At 27.1% G+C, this 19818-nt stretch overlaps 1 protein-coding gene and 2 pseudogenes across 1 annotated transcript; 1 reads left to right on the top strand and 2 right to left on the bottom strand.

Moving 5' to 3' along the window:
• Positions 1-372: 372 nt before the first annotated feature.
• On the bottom strand, positions 373-6435 carry LOC112597275. Its single transcript, XM_025343246.1, has 5 exons — positions 6276-6435; positions 2288-3305; positions 728-806; positions 565-654; positions 373-465 (listed from the first exon to the last, which is right to left on the bottom strand). Exons 1-5 carry the CDS (start codon positions 6433-6435, stop codon positions 373-375), a joined length of 1440 nt encoding a protein of 479 aa, XP_025199031.1.
• Positions 6436-9396: 2961 nt separating this feature from the next.
• On the bottom strand, positions 9397-13252 carry LOC112597277 (annotated as a pseudogene).
• Positions 13253-13543: 291 nt separating this feature from the next.
• On the top strand, positions 13544-14620 carry LOC112597278 (annotated as a pseudogene).
• Positions 14621-19818: the final 5198 nt, after the last annotated feature.

Below are 19818 nucleotides of genomic sequence, written 5' to 3' on the forward strand. Positions count from 1 at the left end.
ATATATTATTTATACATATTTCGAAAATTCTAATATATATATATATATTAGAAAATGTTGATTTTTTCTAATAAAAATATATATTACCATATTCGTCTTACACATTTGATCCATAATAATATATAATAATTTGTAGATATATTTAATTATTGTAATACATAGAATAACAAGGAACAATATTTGAAACTAAAATCATTTTTTCCTATTTTGATTTTTGGTTTCTTTTTTTCTGATTTTGATTTCAATTTTAAATACCGGTACTCATTTTTCAATTTACATTTCAGTTTCAAATAGGTACCGATATTGCTTTTTTTTTTTATTTTAATTTTGATTTTGACATTGTTTTTGTGTTTTAAAAGTTTTCATTAAGATCTAATTCCAAATGTGATACAAAGGTTTGGATTTTCCTTTTTGACTTTTGAATTGAATTAGTACTAGGAAATATGTTGCAATGACACCGCATATCTATAAAATAAAATGTATTATTATTATAACATAACCATTTATAAAAGGAATTTATGTTTATATATAAACGTTCAATTCGAGTTATTTTCATAAGCTTACAGCTTTCATTAGGTCCATATTAACAATAAAAAATCCTCCAATTGTTGAATTTATTTTCCTAGCATTTAATTGTATCCAAAAAATGTTAATCTAAAGTCACAATATAAAATTATTATTACTATTCTCTATTTTAATTTTAATAACAATAATTTAAACATTTTACCGTTTTTTTTAAGATCCAAGTCCATGTGAGATCTATGTTGAAGTTTAAATTTTTGTAAGCTCGCTGCAGTCCTGTTAGCCTGCAGGCGATAATTCAATTATGTAATTAGTATTATTATATTATACTAACTAGTACAATACATTTTTGAACATTATTACAACAGAAATCATCTTAAGCATTACAAGTTGACAACTTCACATTACTGCTATTAAATCAATTAATGTGTTTTTTTATTAATCTTCTATGAGTTTTTTGTTTTACTTTTTTTTTGCATAAATTGGTTTAATTTTTATATAGTAATTTGATTTTGTATTTTTTTAAATATAAATCGAACGAGTGTTTTAATTCAAGTATACGGCTGTTAGTAAAATAGACGAAAAACATAGTCGTAAGTCTTGAAAAATTTGGTAAATTTAGTCATATATCAAATTGGTCGCATATACATAATATATATATATATATAACAACTTCTCTTATCCGTGGTTTAAAGAGCAACACAGTACCATAATATTAAAAATGATAATTAAAGCGTGGTGTGAAATATATATAAATGTATGACATTTTCAATAATTGTTACAACATAAGTCTTATTATTTATAATTGTCTAAAATATTACTTATTACCTACAAAATATGCTGATCATTATTTCGCTACTTTATTACACTATGCGACGGCCAAATGTGTGTGATCAATTGACTGTTTACCACGTATACGCATATTATATTTAAAACGTTATTGTTGTAAAAAAAAAAAATTGTCGATCTCCTCAAGACTTGCGTAAAACAACGGTCAATCCGGCTGACAGTGTTTCCCTCCGCTGTAAACTTCCAAAATCGTTAAGTAATAATCATAACGAAAAATAATAACTAAATTTTGAGTAAAATATCATGACGTTATCGTTATCGTCGGGCGTTTAATAAAACCATAGACCTTATACTGAGTGTTTCGCCAACGCCGGACTTACCTCGATTGGCTCGTGGACGACGATGACTCGTGCTCTGATGGGAGGGGTGGGAACATAAATAATAAAATAATAAAAGAAAACGAAAACGAACAATATATTATAAACTATAAAATGTATGCCATCTTTTATTTTAACGAAAAGAAACAACTCAATTATGTAAATAATAATAATAATAATAATGTCCTTGATAATAATAATAAAATTAGAGGTATACCTCAAAAAGGAATAGGAAATCTGTATCCTTTGACCAGAGCTGGCAAGTATCCCGAGCTGCAGATTTGATTTCTCCTGACTTACCGGAACTGGTGGAAAAAGTCGGTGAGTCGATAATAATCGCATCAATAGACAAAAAAATGGTAAAATACCAATAAAATAGTGCATTCAAGCAAAAACACGTACTTTTTTTTCCCAACTGGCAGGAGTTGACAACAGCAGCAATAACGACATACTAATATAATGTGAAGACCTGCAACGTATACGGCCAGCTAAAATAGCAGAGCGCGCAACGTCGCAATATTGCCGGACACTGCACGTTCCAGCTGAACGGCGGCGCTTGACTTCTCGACCAGGGGGGGGGGGGTGTCCGATTATCATACCAACTTGCGCGAACACCGAGTATAAGGTCTACGAACAAAAACGCACGTGCCTGACTGGACAGACGGGCGCCCGCGTAACAGAAATACGACAGTTGGACCAGGAACAGGAATATCTCGCCCACGTGCTCGACGACGAGTACGGCGGCCACGCGGGCGAACGGGAGGCTGCTCTGCGCGGCGGCCCACAGCTCGATGATGCGGAAAACGACCATGGTGATGCGGACGACGGTGTACGGCCACTTGAGCAACAGGGCCGCCGAGTACGCCCGATTCAGGTGGCCCGCCTGCCGGCCAAACTCGTCGGACACCCGGGCCAGGCGGGCCACGCGCGCGGCCAGCGACCGGCGCGCGTCCCGGCCCGCCGCGTCCGACTCGAGCAGCTGGCCGATGCGCGCGTAACCGTGGCCCAGCACGTAGTACTGGAACGTGGCCAGGCTGTAGACGGCTATCTGGCTCAGCGCGTTGGCGCTGTACAAAAATATGACGGTCACCGGTACGGCCGCCGTGTACATCCATATGAGCGCCGAGTACGCGACGATCATCGCGGCCGAGTAGTACTTGGCGGCCGGCGACAGCAGCGCGGCCGCGTCCCGGTCCGTTTCCCGGATGAACGCCAGCACGCGCTCCGTGCCGGCGAGCGCGGCCGCCTTGTGCCGGCGCCCGTAGAACATGGCGCACGCCAACGTCGAGAACGGGCCCAGGTTCCGGTTGGCCAGCTCGATGACCGCGAAGCAGTACGACTCCTCGAAACACTTCCGGAACGACGCGCCGACGTAACCGGAAGCTTCCAGGTAGTTGTAGTATATGATAAACGCGTCCAGGGTCGCGTACGCCAGCCACACGTGCACGACGCGCCAGTCGAACGCGTACTTGTGTCCTGTGGGCTCGAAAAACCGAGGAGACAATAAATTATTTATAGTTTTTACTATGGTCACTTTGTTTTCTAATCGACGTCGACGTTGGACAGTTTTTTGTAACGATATGTCCAGCCGTAACGATATGGTAATACCGTTGGTAGCTATACGAACACGCGGAGCATATCAAGAAAATATTTCAAGAGGAAAACATAAAATTCTATAGGGCTCCAAAAAGTGTCAACAAGTGTCTATAACGAATTCCGATAAGCAGTTCACGTTTTTGTATGGTTTATATTGTGTCATCGTGATAAACGCGATGTATAATTTACAAAATTCACGAAGTTCGCGTACCTTATTTACTATCACTCGTTGCGTGTGCTTTAAATAAATTATACAACCCCTGCTGTTAAATAGTTTATTGTTTTCGTTCTGATCCCTGTCAAAGTGTGTACTGCACTTTTTTAAATTGAATTTGGGGTTTCTTAATTTAATGTAAAGTTCATAAATTATTTATGACTGTTATGCTACATTTAATAATTTCGAGAAGTTGTATCCTGGTTTTTTTACTAAGAAAGCTTTTATGTGCAAAAAGTAATTGTAAATTCAAGTGTTAACTTTATGTAGTAAATTAATATGAAATTAAATTCATTGCAATACAAATAATAATATTATGAACCGTAACTAATAATTTACTTGAAAATATGTAGTTAATTAAACGTTTTACTTAAATAATTAAATACTAAAAAAATTATATAAATTATCTAAAACTACTGACATTCCGGCATGTGAAAAAAATCACACAAATTAAGTCCGGGATGCAATTCATCTAAAATGGTACTGACGTGGGTCGTAATTCGAGCGCACCTGTCGTCGTTTAGACGAAGATTAAATATTTTATTTTTTTTTACACTGACAAATATGCGTTGGGTTTGGGTCGGCTATAAGTTTTTAACCATTTTTTTTTCAACTAGCATTAATTTTTTTTTCACTTTTTGAAAATGGCGATCCTGTGACGTTTGAACAGTTATTTTTTCTTTCATTACATGTATATAATATATTGTATAGCCATATTTATATAGTTTGTACGTGAAGAAATGTCAAAAAATATCTGTTGTATTTTGTAGAAAATTTTAATAAAATAATATTTGACACAAATTAAAAATATCATAATGTTTTCTAGTTATACAGATCTATTGAAAATTTTTCGATTGACCAATATAACATGCAATATTCACCCCCTTCCCAATAAAAATGTCGTTTTAGGGGGGTAACAATATTTTAGTATATATTTTATCTCGGTTTCTTTAACCTAAGATATATTTAACAGGGGAAGTAAAAATTTGTAAGGATAATAGAATACTGAGACATTGGTACTCTTGTATTATATATTAGCGTACGTGGCGAGTGCAGCTAACTGGCGCCTAAGTGGTTAAATTGATTCTTCCGAAATACATATTGAAATTATTAAAAAATAGAAAACTGTGGATATCGATAAAATTACAAGAGTTGGGCAGTATTTTTTATTCGAATATTTTACATACATTTCTTAAGAACAATATTGTATCGTGTATCTAGAATTCCGATACAGCCGCGAGAAACATCAATAACTTTTTATTGTGGTACACTTTTACACTATGTATCGAGTGTCTTGTAAAATATACCTATTCAACGGTAGATACTTCTAAATACTCATTTTTTTTTTTTTTTTTTTTTTACTAAGATTAAAAGTTTTTATTAATATGAATATGTGTAGTATTTATATTTAGTTTAGATATAGTTTTTATCTTTATTATATTATTTTAATGAACAGTTTTGATATCTGTATGTCCCACACAACTTCCGTACTCGGTGAATTGATCAATCACTGTACTTAACGAGTTATATGAGGTATAGAAGGCATTAATTAAATTAATGTGAATTGTAGAGCACTATAACAATTATACTTATCATTCACCAACTTTCTTGTGGTTTCAAATCTATTGTAACAATTTACACATAATCTAACCAAATCGAGCCGTATTTTTTGCACACGTAGATATACATACCAGATTAGAACATAATACGGTCTCAACTCTCAGTGGGAGTTTTCCGAGTGCGTCCCGAAATGACCCTTTTTTAATGTTTCAAGTGCGTTCCACGAAAAAAAAAGTCATATTTTTGATTTAGCTCTAGTGCGTCCCAGTTCATTTAGAGTTACTCGGGCTACACTATGAGGAACTGCAGGCCTCACCTCAAAAATATTTTTTATTTCTTATTTATGATAATATCTTTTATTTTAGCTTACACCTTTGAATTTGGGTGAGCGTACTAATTATTTAAAAAAATTAAAAAACCGTTGGTTATTATTATTATATTAAAATAATTACATATTTGTTGAAATAATAAAATAAAATATAATTTATCTTTTTATTATTACTTACTTGTGATTATAGGTTTCAATGTTATTTATTTAAATTATTATAAACCAGATTTTCTTATAAGTATAAATATTATTTTACATATTTTAAGTATATGGTGAAATTAATTTAACTATCGAGTGTCTATACTATTTAACTAGGTGGTTTTCAATATTTAATTAAACACGACACACTGTGTTCTTCAAAAATTGTTTATGGTATATACTTCTCCAATTCAATTTTTGCTTCAATGATGATCTATTTTGCAATTTTAATTGTTTATGATAAATTAGGTAAATAACATTGTATTTGATTATACATTTATAATAATTAATTAATGTTTTATTATATTTTTATAATTTATAACTATTATAAAAATAAAAAAAAAACTTTCAAAATTTTGCAGTCTAACGATTAAAACATTCTAATCTATAGAATCGCAAATAATTTCCAATACTCGGTACTTCGTATATAATATAAGGTATCAGGTATCTTAGTAATTAATATCACGATTCTCTAAAGACAAGTAGCCAAAGTCTCTAGTGTAACGATCCTCATTTCACTCATTGTCCATCTCTAATAATTTTGTCTACTATTCGGGAACTGCAAAGGCGTAAATCGCGATCACATTCGTCAATATCGGTCGTGCAGAAATTTTACATTGTTAAATATTATAAAAATACCAAAAATAATTTTACGATAACTACTGCTGTGACTGAGCATAATATTTTATACCTCGTACTTCGTCCGAGTCTCCATCGTAGTGTTCGCCGACACCGTCGGTTCGCCTGCGAGTGATGGGTAATCCACAGCATACTGCCAATGTGTGTGTCAAACGCATGTACCCGTAACAGACGTCGTCGTTGACATCGTCAGCGCGCTTATCGATTTTCATTTTACGCCCGAAAAAAACTCAAACGAGTCGACGCTAATAATATTGTGTTCACCGGAGTATACGTGGTCTCAACACGATTACATGCACCAAAGATCACTGCAACAATTGCTAAAGCAGCAGGGTGTTATAAATAAATTAGACTCAGTCAAACGCCAACACAATTCTGTGTAATAGGTACACAATTTCGTGCACCCGTAAAATGGATTGACGATAATGATGTTCTTTTTTGAGTCAGTGCTATCGTTCGGCAACAATATTTCCAAAGGCCTTTACACAGGTATAACGTTAAAGTGATGTGGGGGCGTACCTAAATGTGTTGTCCACGGTGTGCCGTATATATAGATACTATATCTATACAATTATATCAATATGTGTATTTTCGTATAAAATATTATATTGCATAGTAATTTTCTATACTTGAATTGGACAATGTTTATATATTTATATTACAGTAATCGATCGGTGTGCGTGTATATAATTTACGACCATATACTATACATAAATTGTATGTCGTTAAATATTTATAGGGTACATTATTCAAGGAGTTAGTATTGACTTAAATTTTGGCCTTTGAAACGATTGCGCCTACAGCCTACCCGTATCAAACGTTTTGATTAAAACAATTAAATTAATTTTTACGTTTTTAATTTTTTTTTTTTTTTCGTAATCATAGGTTTGACGTATTGCACAATTGCATTTTGACCGAAATTAATTTAACTAAATAGGTATACTATCGTCTATAAAAATTTTGAAAACACAGATAATCCTAAATTGTCTATTCTACTATACTTTATTAAATTAACACATATTAATTTATTGAATTTTAATCGTCACTATTGACATTATTGCCAGAGAGTTCAATTCAATACACTAAGAATTAAAAAATATGCAGAAACATGCACTTAAAAATATGAAAAATACAAAATTAATATTTTGATATATGTAATTATAGAGTGTAGATACTTCCTAATAGAAATAAATTTCAAATTTTTAGATAAACCTTTGTTTCTTGTAATTATTATAGTCATTAGTCGTTCTAAAATATCAATCAATAATGAGTTTTTTAAGTAGATATTTATTGGTTTTTATTACTTTCTATTTATAGAAAAATTATATTGATGACAATTTAAGTTTAAAACAATCGAAAAATATTTGAATTATAAATCAAGATAAAATTGATATTGTTAAATTTATCAACGTTCACTAGAAAAAAATAATAGCTTATCTCGAGCTATTATAAACTTAGAATATTCACAACAGTACTAATAAAAATAAAGAAATCAGCTATAATAAATATTATTTAAATAATTTGATTACCTCTTAGATTATTTATTAGTTAATAAAGTGACTCAGGTATTTTATACATATAATTTTATTCAAATTATTTTTATTTCTATGATTCCAAAAAACAAATATTAAGTTAATTTAAAACGTACCTACTACGATAAAAAATATTAATTTATAACAAATCTACTATTAATATTTAAGAATGTTGTGGTTGTTAGAATAATAAAATATAATACTGTTTTTTATTTATTGTAGAATGATAACATTATTATTGTAATAATAAAAACAGCCTATAATGTGAATTAAACATTTAAAATAATGTAATGATTGTAAAAGAAACAATAACTACCTGTAGTAAACATTATACAAAAAGTAAAAATGAATTGTATTAAATTTATAAATCTTTTTCATATATTTTAAATTAATAATATTATTAAAACTAATTTACATTGTACGAATTCAATCTATTTTTTCTATAGTATTCCTCAACGGGGAGAACATATCTACACACTTTCGGAACCTCAAAATCATTTTAAATTCGCTACTCAAATCTATTTTCAATAAACCGATTTTATTTACTACGGTTGATTTACACAATAGATTAATGATATTCAATTTTCAATTATTTTATGGAAAAAATAATTGTTTATTGTTATAGAATATGAAAATATTTATTGATATTCCATTTTATAATTACAATACTTACTATTATGTTAACACTAATGCCATCGTCCTTAAAATTAATATAGTATTTAAGCAACAAAGCCTTAAATATTAGTTCATTCAATTTCGCATTAAAAATACAATAAATACTCATAATATCAATACCTAGTTTAAAAATGTTCAAAAATATATTATTTATGTTTTTTCAATAATAATTTCTCTTACGACGATTTTATTGAAATAATTTTTACGTTAACTGTTATTATAAATTAATAATATGATTAAAAGCTAAAATATTGTAATATAACTAATTAATTTATTTATTCTAATTAGATTCTTTCTCCTAAAGCACAGTTATAAACTCTTTTGAGGAGGTGTTATAATTGCTTTAAACTTTTATGAATATGTAGGTATATTTTTAATTGATTTGTAACAATAATGAATAATATTATATAATTTTTTTTCTTACTTAACAAAATACATTTTACCTATTGGTATTGTAAATTAAAATTTGATTAAAATAATCAAATATATGCATTTTAAAAATTTCCAATATTGTTTTATAATAAACGTATCACCTATTTATTAGATTATTATTGCTGTGTTGTAATTGTAAAATATTATTATTTTTTTTTTTGTAAATAAAAATGTTTTACGTAGTTATAGATTTTGATACGATGTATGATGTAATTTATAATTATATAAATATTATTTATAATTTTATTTACCTTTTATAAACTCAAAATAAAAGTTTACATCCATAATCAATATTATGATTCAGATATACAATTTGATAATAGTATGCTATTTTGATTAAAAATTATTTTATATTTTTAAAGTTAATATATAGGTATATTTATATATATAGTCATATTATGTACTTCATATATAATTTAAAATATGTAACAATACATATAAACTATAGTGTATTATTTTATTTTATGAAAAGAAAATTATTTTCAAATGTCTTGATAGGCACAAAAAATAAAATAATAGTCAAATAGTGGAGAAAACTGATTTATTTTGTGATGTACATATTATTCATTTACATACATTTTGGTATAATTACATATTATTGTAATATTTGGACTATAGCATTTTTGAGTTTGTGACGTATGAATTACATGGCGAATTAACAGTTCTGAAAAATAAAAAATAAATAAGTAAAGGTATTGTAATAAGTATAAATGTTCAACTTACAATACAAACTTCGAAGTTAAAATTAATTAGAGATTTTATTTCAAGACTTTAACTACATATATTTTATTATTATTATAAAATATTATTCTTAAACGAATTTTTGAGAGTGTTTCAAATTTTTTTACAGTTTCTTACAATATCTTAATTGAAAATAATTGATTATTTTAGTAATTTTTTATTGTCGATTCATCAAATATTTTTTTTTTACGTTGAACTGAGAGTAAAAAAAATAAAATTTTATAATTTTTTGTCTCGTTTCATAATAATTTAATTAATTATTGCTTTGTTTATATTTAGTTGGGATAAAAAATAAATAATCAGATGTTATTAGAGGGTATAACAATTAATAATAATAAATTTAAATATTGTATTTAACTATACAGATATATCTACTGGAGAATAAAATAAATATTAGTTATTGAATTTACAATTTGTTTGAATTTGAACAATTTATGATATAAACTTGATTGTAAAATAATGCCATACAGAAAAAACCTAACAATCGTATACATTGAAAATAAATTAGAATGAATCAAATAAAAGTAACTTTATAATTAATATTTATCTAACTACCAAGTATGTATTTAATACTGTATTATACGTTTTATAATGAGTATGCTTAGTTACAAATACTCACCATCAATTGGCTGGTGGCTGGGGCGGCCTTGGAGACGGTCTTGATGGCCTTAGCAGATTGGACTTGTCCAACGACAACGATGTTCATGGATACTTTTTCAGCGCCCATTTTTGGTTTTGGTTGGTTTTCGTGGATTAAAATAGAGTAAAAACTAAAAACAACAAAAAAAAAAAATAAATAAATAATAATATAAAACGGTTAAGTTTTCAACGTTGTGTGATGATATTACGATTAAACGAATAAATTAAATTATATTATAAATTATTATTGTTTTGTAAGTAGGTACTCACCAAAGAATAGATTTGCACAAAAAATGTGTTATGCCGGAATCGAGGAGCTGGACGTCTTTTTATACAAACATTCGAGTTGGACGATGAAGGTGGGGCATTGTGGCGTGATATCTATTAATATTATTATTGTGGTAAAATAAAGCGCGTGATTATATGAATTGTACTCGCATAATTTGAACAAAACTGATAAATTAAAAATGTTTAAATCACACGTATTGCGAAAAATAACACATTTAAAATACGATGATTTATTGTATATTATTATATTCTTATAATAAGTAGTTATATTATAGCTTGACAATAAAAAAATATTCATATTTATTACAGGGAACCAGTGGGTACCTGTTGGTAGGAGGAATTAAAAAATGTCCTAAAAAGAAGCCATTAGTACATGAAAATTAATTTTAATTAAAATTCTATAGTATCATATCTAAATATGGATTGCAATAACATTTATACACATTTAATATACATTATTGAAAAATTGTGTACTAAAAGGATAAAATAATAAAAGTCAGTTTTTTTGTTAGTACTTAATTTATATTATTTTATAATCAGCTATGGAATATAGTATTGACGTATGGACCTAATTGATGGTAGTTTGAGATCGAAAATTACACTCATTGTGTATAAAATATATTATAGCTATTACTTATATAGTTTAAAGTAAAGTTTATTAGTAGGTTGTAGTAAGTTGAATAATATTAAATCAGTATACATATGTATGTAGTATCCACTTAGTAAAATCAATATTTTCACGAATTGGATATTTAAATAGTGAAATATTCAAGATTGTGAATTTAAACAAACATAATATGGACTATTTTATATTTATATTATTATAAAATAACTAAATTTGTGTGTACATATGAATAATAATATTATACTTCTAAGCTTTTTTTTATTTTTTTTTTATTGAACTTAAGCCCGGCAACTAGAGCCATTAGCTGTTTGTAGGGGTTATGAACTGTGGTAGGAGGTAAGGTTGGTACGGTAGGTTGTATTTTTACGATTGTTACGGTTGATAGTAAACACGTGTATGTGTGGCAAGGTTTTTAACCACTATGATCCCGAGTGGTCACCCATCCGGGAGTTAGCAGCTACTAACCGTTACTTACTCTCAGTTGCATTCCGCAACTGGAAGCAGCCAACGCGCCATGCCAAGCCTTTTTAAGCTTTTTATGAAACAAACTATTTCATAAAATTTTATAAAAATATATGCAATGAGAGGAAAGGGTTTAAACATCAGTCTTGTTTATTTTACCCTATTATAGATAGAAAATAGAAACATAGGGTGATTGTGCTTGTGGGCCGAGAATAATTATTTGGATTCGCACTTTTTTGTGTTAGGTATAGGGAAATTACGCTAAATAGGTAATATACTAGTGAATGATAATATTAAAATATTCATAAAATTTAAATACATAGTGAAAATTAGATTTTTTTTATTAAATAAAATTAATATTTTAATTTACATTTAAATAATATTGGCTTCAGAGTATAGGTACTCGGTAAAATGATAAAATACAATAAATTAATTTAATGTAATATTCTATGTATAAAAGTTTTATAATATATTTACTTGAGATTTAAAATTTGAAATATTTAAATAAAATTTTACTCAATGCACATCATAACATTTTAATAACTAATGAATATATTAAGTATTATATTATTGGAGAGGTAAAATACTAGAATTATAGAAATAATGATTCAAAAAAAAAAAAAAAAATGAATAAAATAAAAATATAGTTTGAAAAAATTGCAAGTTGCATAATTATTATGTATGATCTATACATAGAATCATAGGTTCAACATTTTTTTAAAAACCATTTAGTTTATATTTTTTTTCCATATTAAATTCATATTTTTGAATTCAGCATCTTGTTTGTTGATTATTTGCTTATAAATAAACGTCCTTAACGTTGATAACTTTAACTAGTCTACTTTTGGTAGTATATGTGATTAACATGATTATTTACTCAATTTTAAAACCTATTTATTCTTAGCTCATTTTTATATCACTGCATATTGAGTCCCCGATTAATATAGTGTACTTAAAACAATAATTTGAATGTAAAATATAATTTTTAAATAATAATATTAATAATTTACTTTGTACTTTTAAAATATACAAATAATTATCTAAAAAAAAAATAGTTTATTCTCTGCTATGTCTAAATTAAAAAATAATTTTAAATTGGTGAACACTCATGTTAAGACAATTTTTTAAATAAAGTATTGATTTATAATTTTTTTTTTTTTAATCTATTCATTTTGTTAGGTTTAATGTAGATACGTGGATTTAATAATAATAAAAAAACATTTTAAGTTATTCATTTACATATTTTAGTCTTGTATGTGACGTATTGATTTAAAATAATGTAAATCATAATATTATGCTTAATACATTATTTTTATACATAATATATGTTATTATATTAGGTATCTATTTTTAAAATTACGATAAATTTGATGTGAACAAAAATATAGTCGATAAGTTTTTTTTTTTTTTTTTATTAAATTAAATTTAACCCCTTCACCTATCTTCGCTTTTGTCTTAAACATGTATTGTCACGTCAAAACGGGGTTGCTAAAGCTACGTTTTAAGATTATTATTTAATTTTTACCCGGTAAAAATATATCATATACATATTATTACATATTAATGTAATGCTTTTAAGCACAATTTATTATGTACCAGGTACCTAACATAAACACTGACTTTTGCGATGGTCATTTTCGTTATTCTTTATTAAATCTATATAACACAACGTGCATTTACTATTTCGTTTAAAATTTCCAATAAATACTGTAATGAAATATTCAACCACCATTTATAATATTATCGTCAATTGTGCCGAAAAATCATTATTTGCTATGGGATATGACCTAAATATACTTGTAATAAATTATTATTTATCAACTTCCTAAACGAATCGTAATATTCAGTTATTGAAAGTTCATTTAATATTATGATTATATATAGAGTTAAAATAATATTATATGGCGTGAGCGTATCATTATTCAAATGTATTCAAGTATTAAAATATTAATATCAACAACGGCATAAACATAGTAACAATAATATAACGTCATTTGAAGACGTGGCACCACTTTGTCGATGACCAACGGACGTACACTGTTGTTCGATCACGCCATGCCGCCCGACGCTAATCAGAGGTATAAATAGATGTCCGGCTTCTCGATTCCGGCATAACACTTTTTTTGTGCAAATCTATTCTTTGGTGAGTACCTACTTACAAAACAATAATAATAATTTATAATATAATATAATTTATTCGTTTAATCGTAATATCATCACACAACGTTGAAAACTTAACCGTTTTATATTATTATTATTATTATTATTTATCTATTTTTTTTTTTTTTTTTTTTTTTTTTTTTTTTTTTAGTTTTTACTCTATTTCAATCCACGAAAACCAACCAAAACCAAAAATGGGCGCTGAAAAAGTATCCATGAACATCGTTGTCGTTGGACAAGTCCAATCTGCTAAGGCCATCAAGATCGTCTCCAAGGCCGCCCCAGCCACCAGCCAATTGATGGTGAGTATACCTGATCTCTTTATAATGTTCATTCAACTTTTGAATGGTTTATAAATTACTATATATTAATTACAAAATTGTTTGGTAAGACTTGAACATTTGTTGAGTGTCTGCATCCTAAAATTCATTAAAATTAATTTAAAATCACAGAATATTGTTAATATAGTAATTTAAATCAGTGAAAATGATAAAATATGAGAATATAAGATTTTTTATAATTTATACAGTAAAAGTATATTATTGTTTCTACATCTAATTTTCACATTATTATATTTGAGAACTGATTTTTTATTCAAATAATTTGTATGATATTATAAACTAGAAAAATATAAAATTTTAATCTAATACATTATACCTACACTTTATGTTATGTCTAATCACACATTTTACACTATTCATTTTTTATTTTGTTTCAGAATTGTTAATTCAACATGTAATTCATCTATTACAAACCCAAAAATGCCATAGTCTAAACAATACTTTTATCTAATCAATATTATGTATTGACATTACTAAATAAATCAGTCTTTTCCGTAATTTACACTGTTTTATTTATTTATTATTATTATTATTATTTTTTTTTTGTTACTTTATTACGTTTAATTTTAAGATGAATTACGAAAATATGTAATTTACTTGAACACTATTATTGGAAAATATTTAAAAAAAGTCTTTTATAGTTTATTATCATAATGTATGATAACTATAGTGTTTATTAACAACTCGAATGTAATCCGTTTATAAACGAGTAATAAAAATATAAATAATTATATTATACAAATGTATACAATGCAGGTATAGCAGTGACATATTGTACTCGTACATTCTTAATATAACGTGTCAATGATCTTAATATTGGTACTAATATCAATAACCTATAATTATTATAATGATAGTGTGTAATTATTGTGAGTATAATTGACTACTGATGATGCATTCTGGCTCAAGCAGTGATTCGAAATTAATCTTTGAACTATTATTCAAGTTTTCTGGTCATCTGATATTTAATAAGTAAAAATAGTTTATTTTTTTGTTAAACATTAGATAATATTTAATTAGTAATTAGTATAACTATACGCAAATATTATTTATTTTTTTAAATTGATGACGGCGTTTATTTTATAATATTAATATTATGTATTTTAAATGTATTTAGTATATTTTATAAAATATAAATACATTACGAGTACATAATATATCTATTACGATGAAAATGATCAGATATAGAATGGTTTTGCTTCATATAGTTTTGTCCATAATAAATTATGTTCTATTTATCAATTACCTCAAGTAAAAAAAAAAAAAAATTGCTAATATTTATTTTTAATTTTTAATTTGACTTAATAAATTATCATTTTTATTTACTTATTACTATATCCCTATAAATAAAATCATACATAAAATTTCCATAATATAGTAATAATACTATACTATAGTACAGTATTATACTATTTAATATATAAAAAAATTGAATTTGTCATGATTACAAAGTTTATACTCCATAGTAATCTTCATCAATTCAATAATTTTCTTTCATAAATTTTTTTATTTAAATTTTAATATGCAATGGTAGCAACTCCTTGCGTCGGTGAGAGAGAGGAGGGTTCGGCAAGCAAATTTTTTAGTTAACCGAGTTTCGTAGTGTATACAGCTCTGGAAAAATCACTTGTATTTCCAAAATTAGTTACAAATAAATGAACAAAGATATAGCAAAATCTTTTTATTTTTTAATAAAAAATACTATGCCATCTTAATCAAATAAAATAATTATTTGGTTTTGAATATTATGTCTTGTAAATGGCGTTCTCTATTGTTGAAACATTGACGAAACCTTTATCGGAAGTTGTCTGTAGCTGTTCGTGTCATTTTTTGGTAGAATGACAGGCACTTTCTGGTTGATTACCTCTTTGAGTGCTTACAGAGACGTTTTGACAAGGCGGAACCACAACTCAGACTGCGACATTCACTAGAAGTTTTGAGAAAGTTATTTTCTGGACATCTTCGCTGTTTGTAAGAAAACATCACCTGGCTCTCAAAGTTACCCTATTTATCAACTTGTGGTTATTTTCTTTGAGGATTTTTAAAAGCACAAATGTTCAATCATCGCCCCATATTTCTGCAAATACTTAAAAAGGCAATAACCTAGGAAATGGCTGTTGTTCCATCAGAAATGACTCGAACAGCTATGAATAACTTTTGAGAAAGGCTTCGTTAATGTGATAACAATGAAAAACACCATTTAAAAGACATGATGTTTAAAACCAAATAATTATTTTGTTTAGATTGTAAGATGGCATAGTATTTATTATTAAAAAAAAAAAATAAATAAATAAAATAAAAAATAATCTATAGCTTTTTTTTTAACTATGACATTTTGAAATATGAGAGATTTTTTGCTGGATCCTGCATTATATATTTATATTTGTACTTAAATATTATATTATTTAGGTATATAGAAATTATTGTGTATTTGTTGTTACTTGTAAATTTTGAAAACAACAAAAACTATATAACCGATTATCACGTATTAGATTCGATTGGTACTCCTATTGGTTTTGTTTTATTTAGGTAGGTACAGCAAAATAAAAAAAAAAAAAAATTATTGTACATACCTAAATATAAGTATTTAAAAGTATTAATTTATTTTTTAATATAGTAAAAATAATAATGTTGGTTTATTATGAAATACTAATAATCGATTATTGATTTGTCTCATTAAAACATATTTTGTAATGAATTTGAACTATAAATATCAAACAAATATCATAATTAATGATATTAATGTATCATGTAAACGATATTTTAGCTAAATGCGATGTCTTACTCATATTAATATTGCAGATACTTGCTACATGGCTTTATTCAACCTCCGTAAACACTCAATTATAATTTATAATACGTGTGTTATGCATATGGTGTATTGTGTATTATTGAGTTCACTTAATTTATTATGTAGAACTCCATTGGGTGATGATAGGTAGTAAATGTAATAATATTCATAGAATGTCTTGAAGTATGACATATTCCTGTGATTAGCTGAAATTCAGAAGGTATGTATTAGGTTGTTTATTTAAAAAAAAAAAAAAATTAAAACCAATCAATTTTAAAAATAAAAGTTTTTTTTTTTATTTATTATTATAAATTTTTAATTTTTGTTTACCGAGAATCTATACAATCAAATATCGCAAATAAAATAAGGTTTTTGTTTTCAGTCGAAAACTGAAGCGGTTAAATGAATGATAAAAATTGTGTTGTTAATTATTTATAATTAAAGTATATATTTTTTGTTCGACTTTAGTTGTTAAAACGTCGATAAAACAAAATACGATTGCTAAAACATATCGGAACAGGAGATGGATGATATTATGAAATATCCAAATGACGCTTACTTTGTATTTGTATACGATATCGAAATCACATCAGTGTACTGACAATGATTTAGTGCTTACTGCTTATATTATATAATATCTATTATATAAAAAAAAATGTTTTGATCGATATCCATAGGTATAAGAGATATCTTTTAATATATATATATTGTCACGCAGAAGTCGGATAAGGTCGACGTTATAATGGGTTAGAAATGGTAATTTTCAAACGAATGACGTTTACTGTCTATCGAGACAAATGCGAGTGTCGTCTGTGAAAATAGTATTTGCGGAAGACGTACTCGGCATCGTGCAAATTATGAAATGTATATAACATATATGTGCGCTCAAGTTGACACGCACAGCTATCTGACACATAGTTTTGCATGTGATTAAATTATATGTTATTTGTTTACTAAAGAACTACAAAAAAAAGTACAACCAATGATATTTTAATGCGATAAATTGATTTTGAAAACAAATTTAAAACCTATACCGAATTCAATTTGTCTGAAATGATGTCTAAATTATTTTTTATCATTGCATATGACAGTGGATACCAACAATTTTTTTTTTGTTCACGGAAATCTTGGGTGTTTTATAAAAATTAAAAAGCACCCTCCATACTATAATATGTATGAACGATTTATATTTCTAAAAATTTTAGGGCATATCTAAGGGCTAAGGCCAAATCACAGAATATTAATGTTCTTCGGGTAACTGGTTAATACTTGAGGACTACTGGTGTATGGTTTACCCCATGGAGGTCACTATAAAATTAATATAAATTAAGTTACTATTATATGGGATTATAATAAAATATTAGCTAATTAACCAAAAACAGCATAGATTTATAGGGTGCTAAAAAAAATGTCCACTGATAGTTTAGTATATTTGTACAGGAGTGCGTGTGTGTGTGTATGCGTGTCTGTATGACAGTCATATTATGGACCTCGGTGAGATATTTCATGATTATTTTAATTAATAATAAAAGTGTTTCTGTCCAAAAATTGTGTTTGATTTTCTTATAATCGCTTAACGTTATTATTTTATAAACTGAATACCGCTGGGATGTGTGTACTTAAAGTCAAAGAAGTTTTTCTTAAAACTGAACTATATGCTGTAGTATAAGTAATCTTGAGTCAATGAAATTTAAAATGGATAAAAAAAAAGCAGAAAGAATCTTAAAAACAATTCAATGTCTATCTATTTTATATTTTAGGCTATTATTTGCAGAAATTTATTTGGTCGTAGCCCATTCGGCTACCGTTTTACAAAAAAGTCATTTTCCAAACGGCTCTTGTCCAAAAAGTCTAACGATCAGGTGAACTCTTAAATGAATCTAGTTTTTAACAACATACATTTCTTCTCACTTTATACAACTTAGACTTAGAACTGTCTCAAAAGAGGTGTGGTTAAAAATGTCTTGGTGTACACTAAGTAAATTATTAAAATTATATAAAAAAAGTTTATAGTATAATATGAAATTTTAAATTTAAAAAAATATAAATAATGGAAAAAATATTTGTATAAATAAAAATACTAAAAAAAAATCATATATCGGGTAAATTTGTTAGGCACAATCTTTTTATATAGTCTATGCGTGCTATTTTATTTGATGAAAACTCATAAATGATTTTTTCAACGAGCTCTTGTTTTTTTTTTTCAATTAAACAGGTACTCATATGTCTAATAATTATTGTAGAGTTTACAATTATACAATTATTCGTGTTTGTACATTTTTTTTCGACGGGAGCCGTTTGAAAATAAACAAACAATAGACGGGAGCCGTTTAGGATCCGACGATTTATTTATATGATAATAATTACGATGATGAAGTGAATGTTTATTGTTAAGACTTAAAATAACCAACCAGTAAAATTACATATGTAGATACAAACATATAATACTATTACGTCTTTATTTTAGTCAAAGTATTATATTTGCTTAATAGTCTTAAGCATAGGTAAAAAAAAATATATTTTTTTTGAAGTTAAATATAATTTATATTAAATTTAAACAATTTTATTAAATCTATGTTATAAATCTGATCTACATAATACCTTAGAAATTTCTTAAATATTTATGCAATTAAAATAGTTAACGTTTGTTTTAAGACTTAGAGTTTAAGTTGTAATCTAAAATATGGAAGAACATTTTTTTTTCCTGATAAAAATATATTATAAATAAATAGCATTTATGTAATATTAAATTTTTTCTATAAATAATCATATTATTTTAAGTATTGGCCAGTTTTAAATAATAATAAATCTATTAATTTTAAACATGTATATCTTTTTTTCTTTATTAGTTGTATTTGTCATTGTAATAAAACTTAGAATGGTTTAATTATTACTTTTTGTTTTATTCA

This window comes from Melanaphis sacchari, unplaced genomic scaffold (genome assembly GCF_002803265.2).
Source record: "Melanaphis sacchari strain LSU unplaced genomic scaffold, SCAv2.0 Contig404_pilon_pilon, whole genome shotgun sequence".
Classification (NCBI taxonomy): domain Eukaryota; kingdom Metazoa; phylum Arthropoda; class Insecta; order Hemiptera; family Aphididae; genus Melanaphis; species Melanaphis sacchari.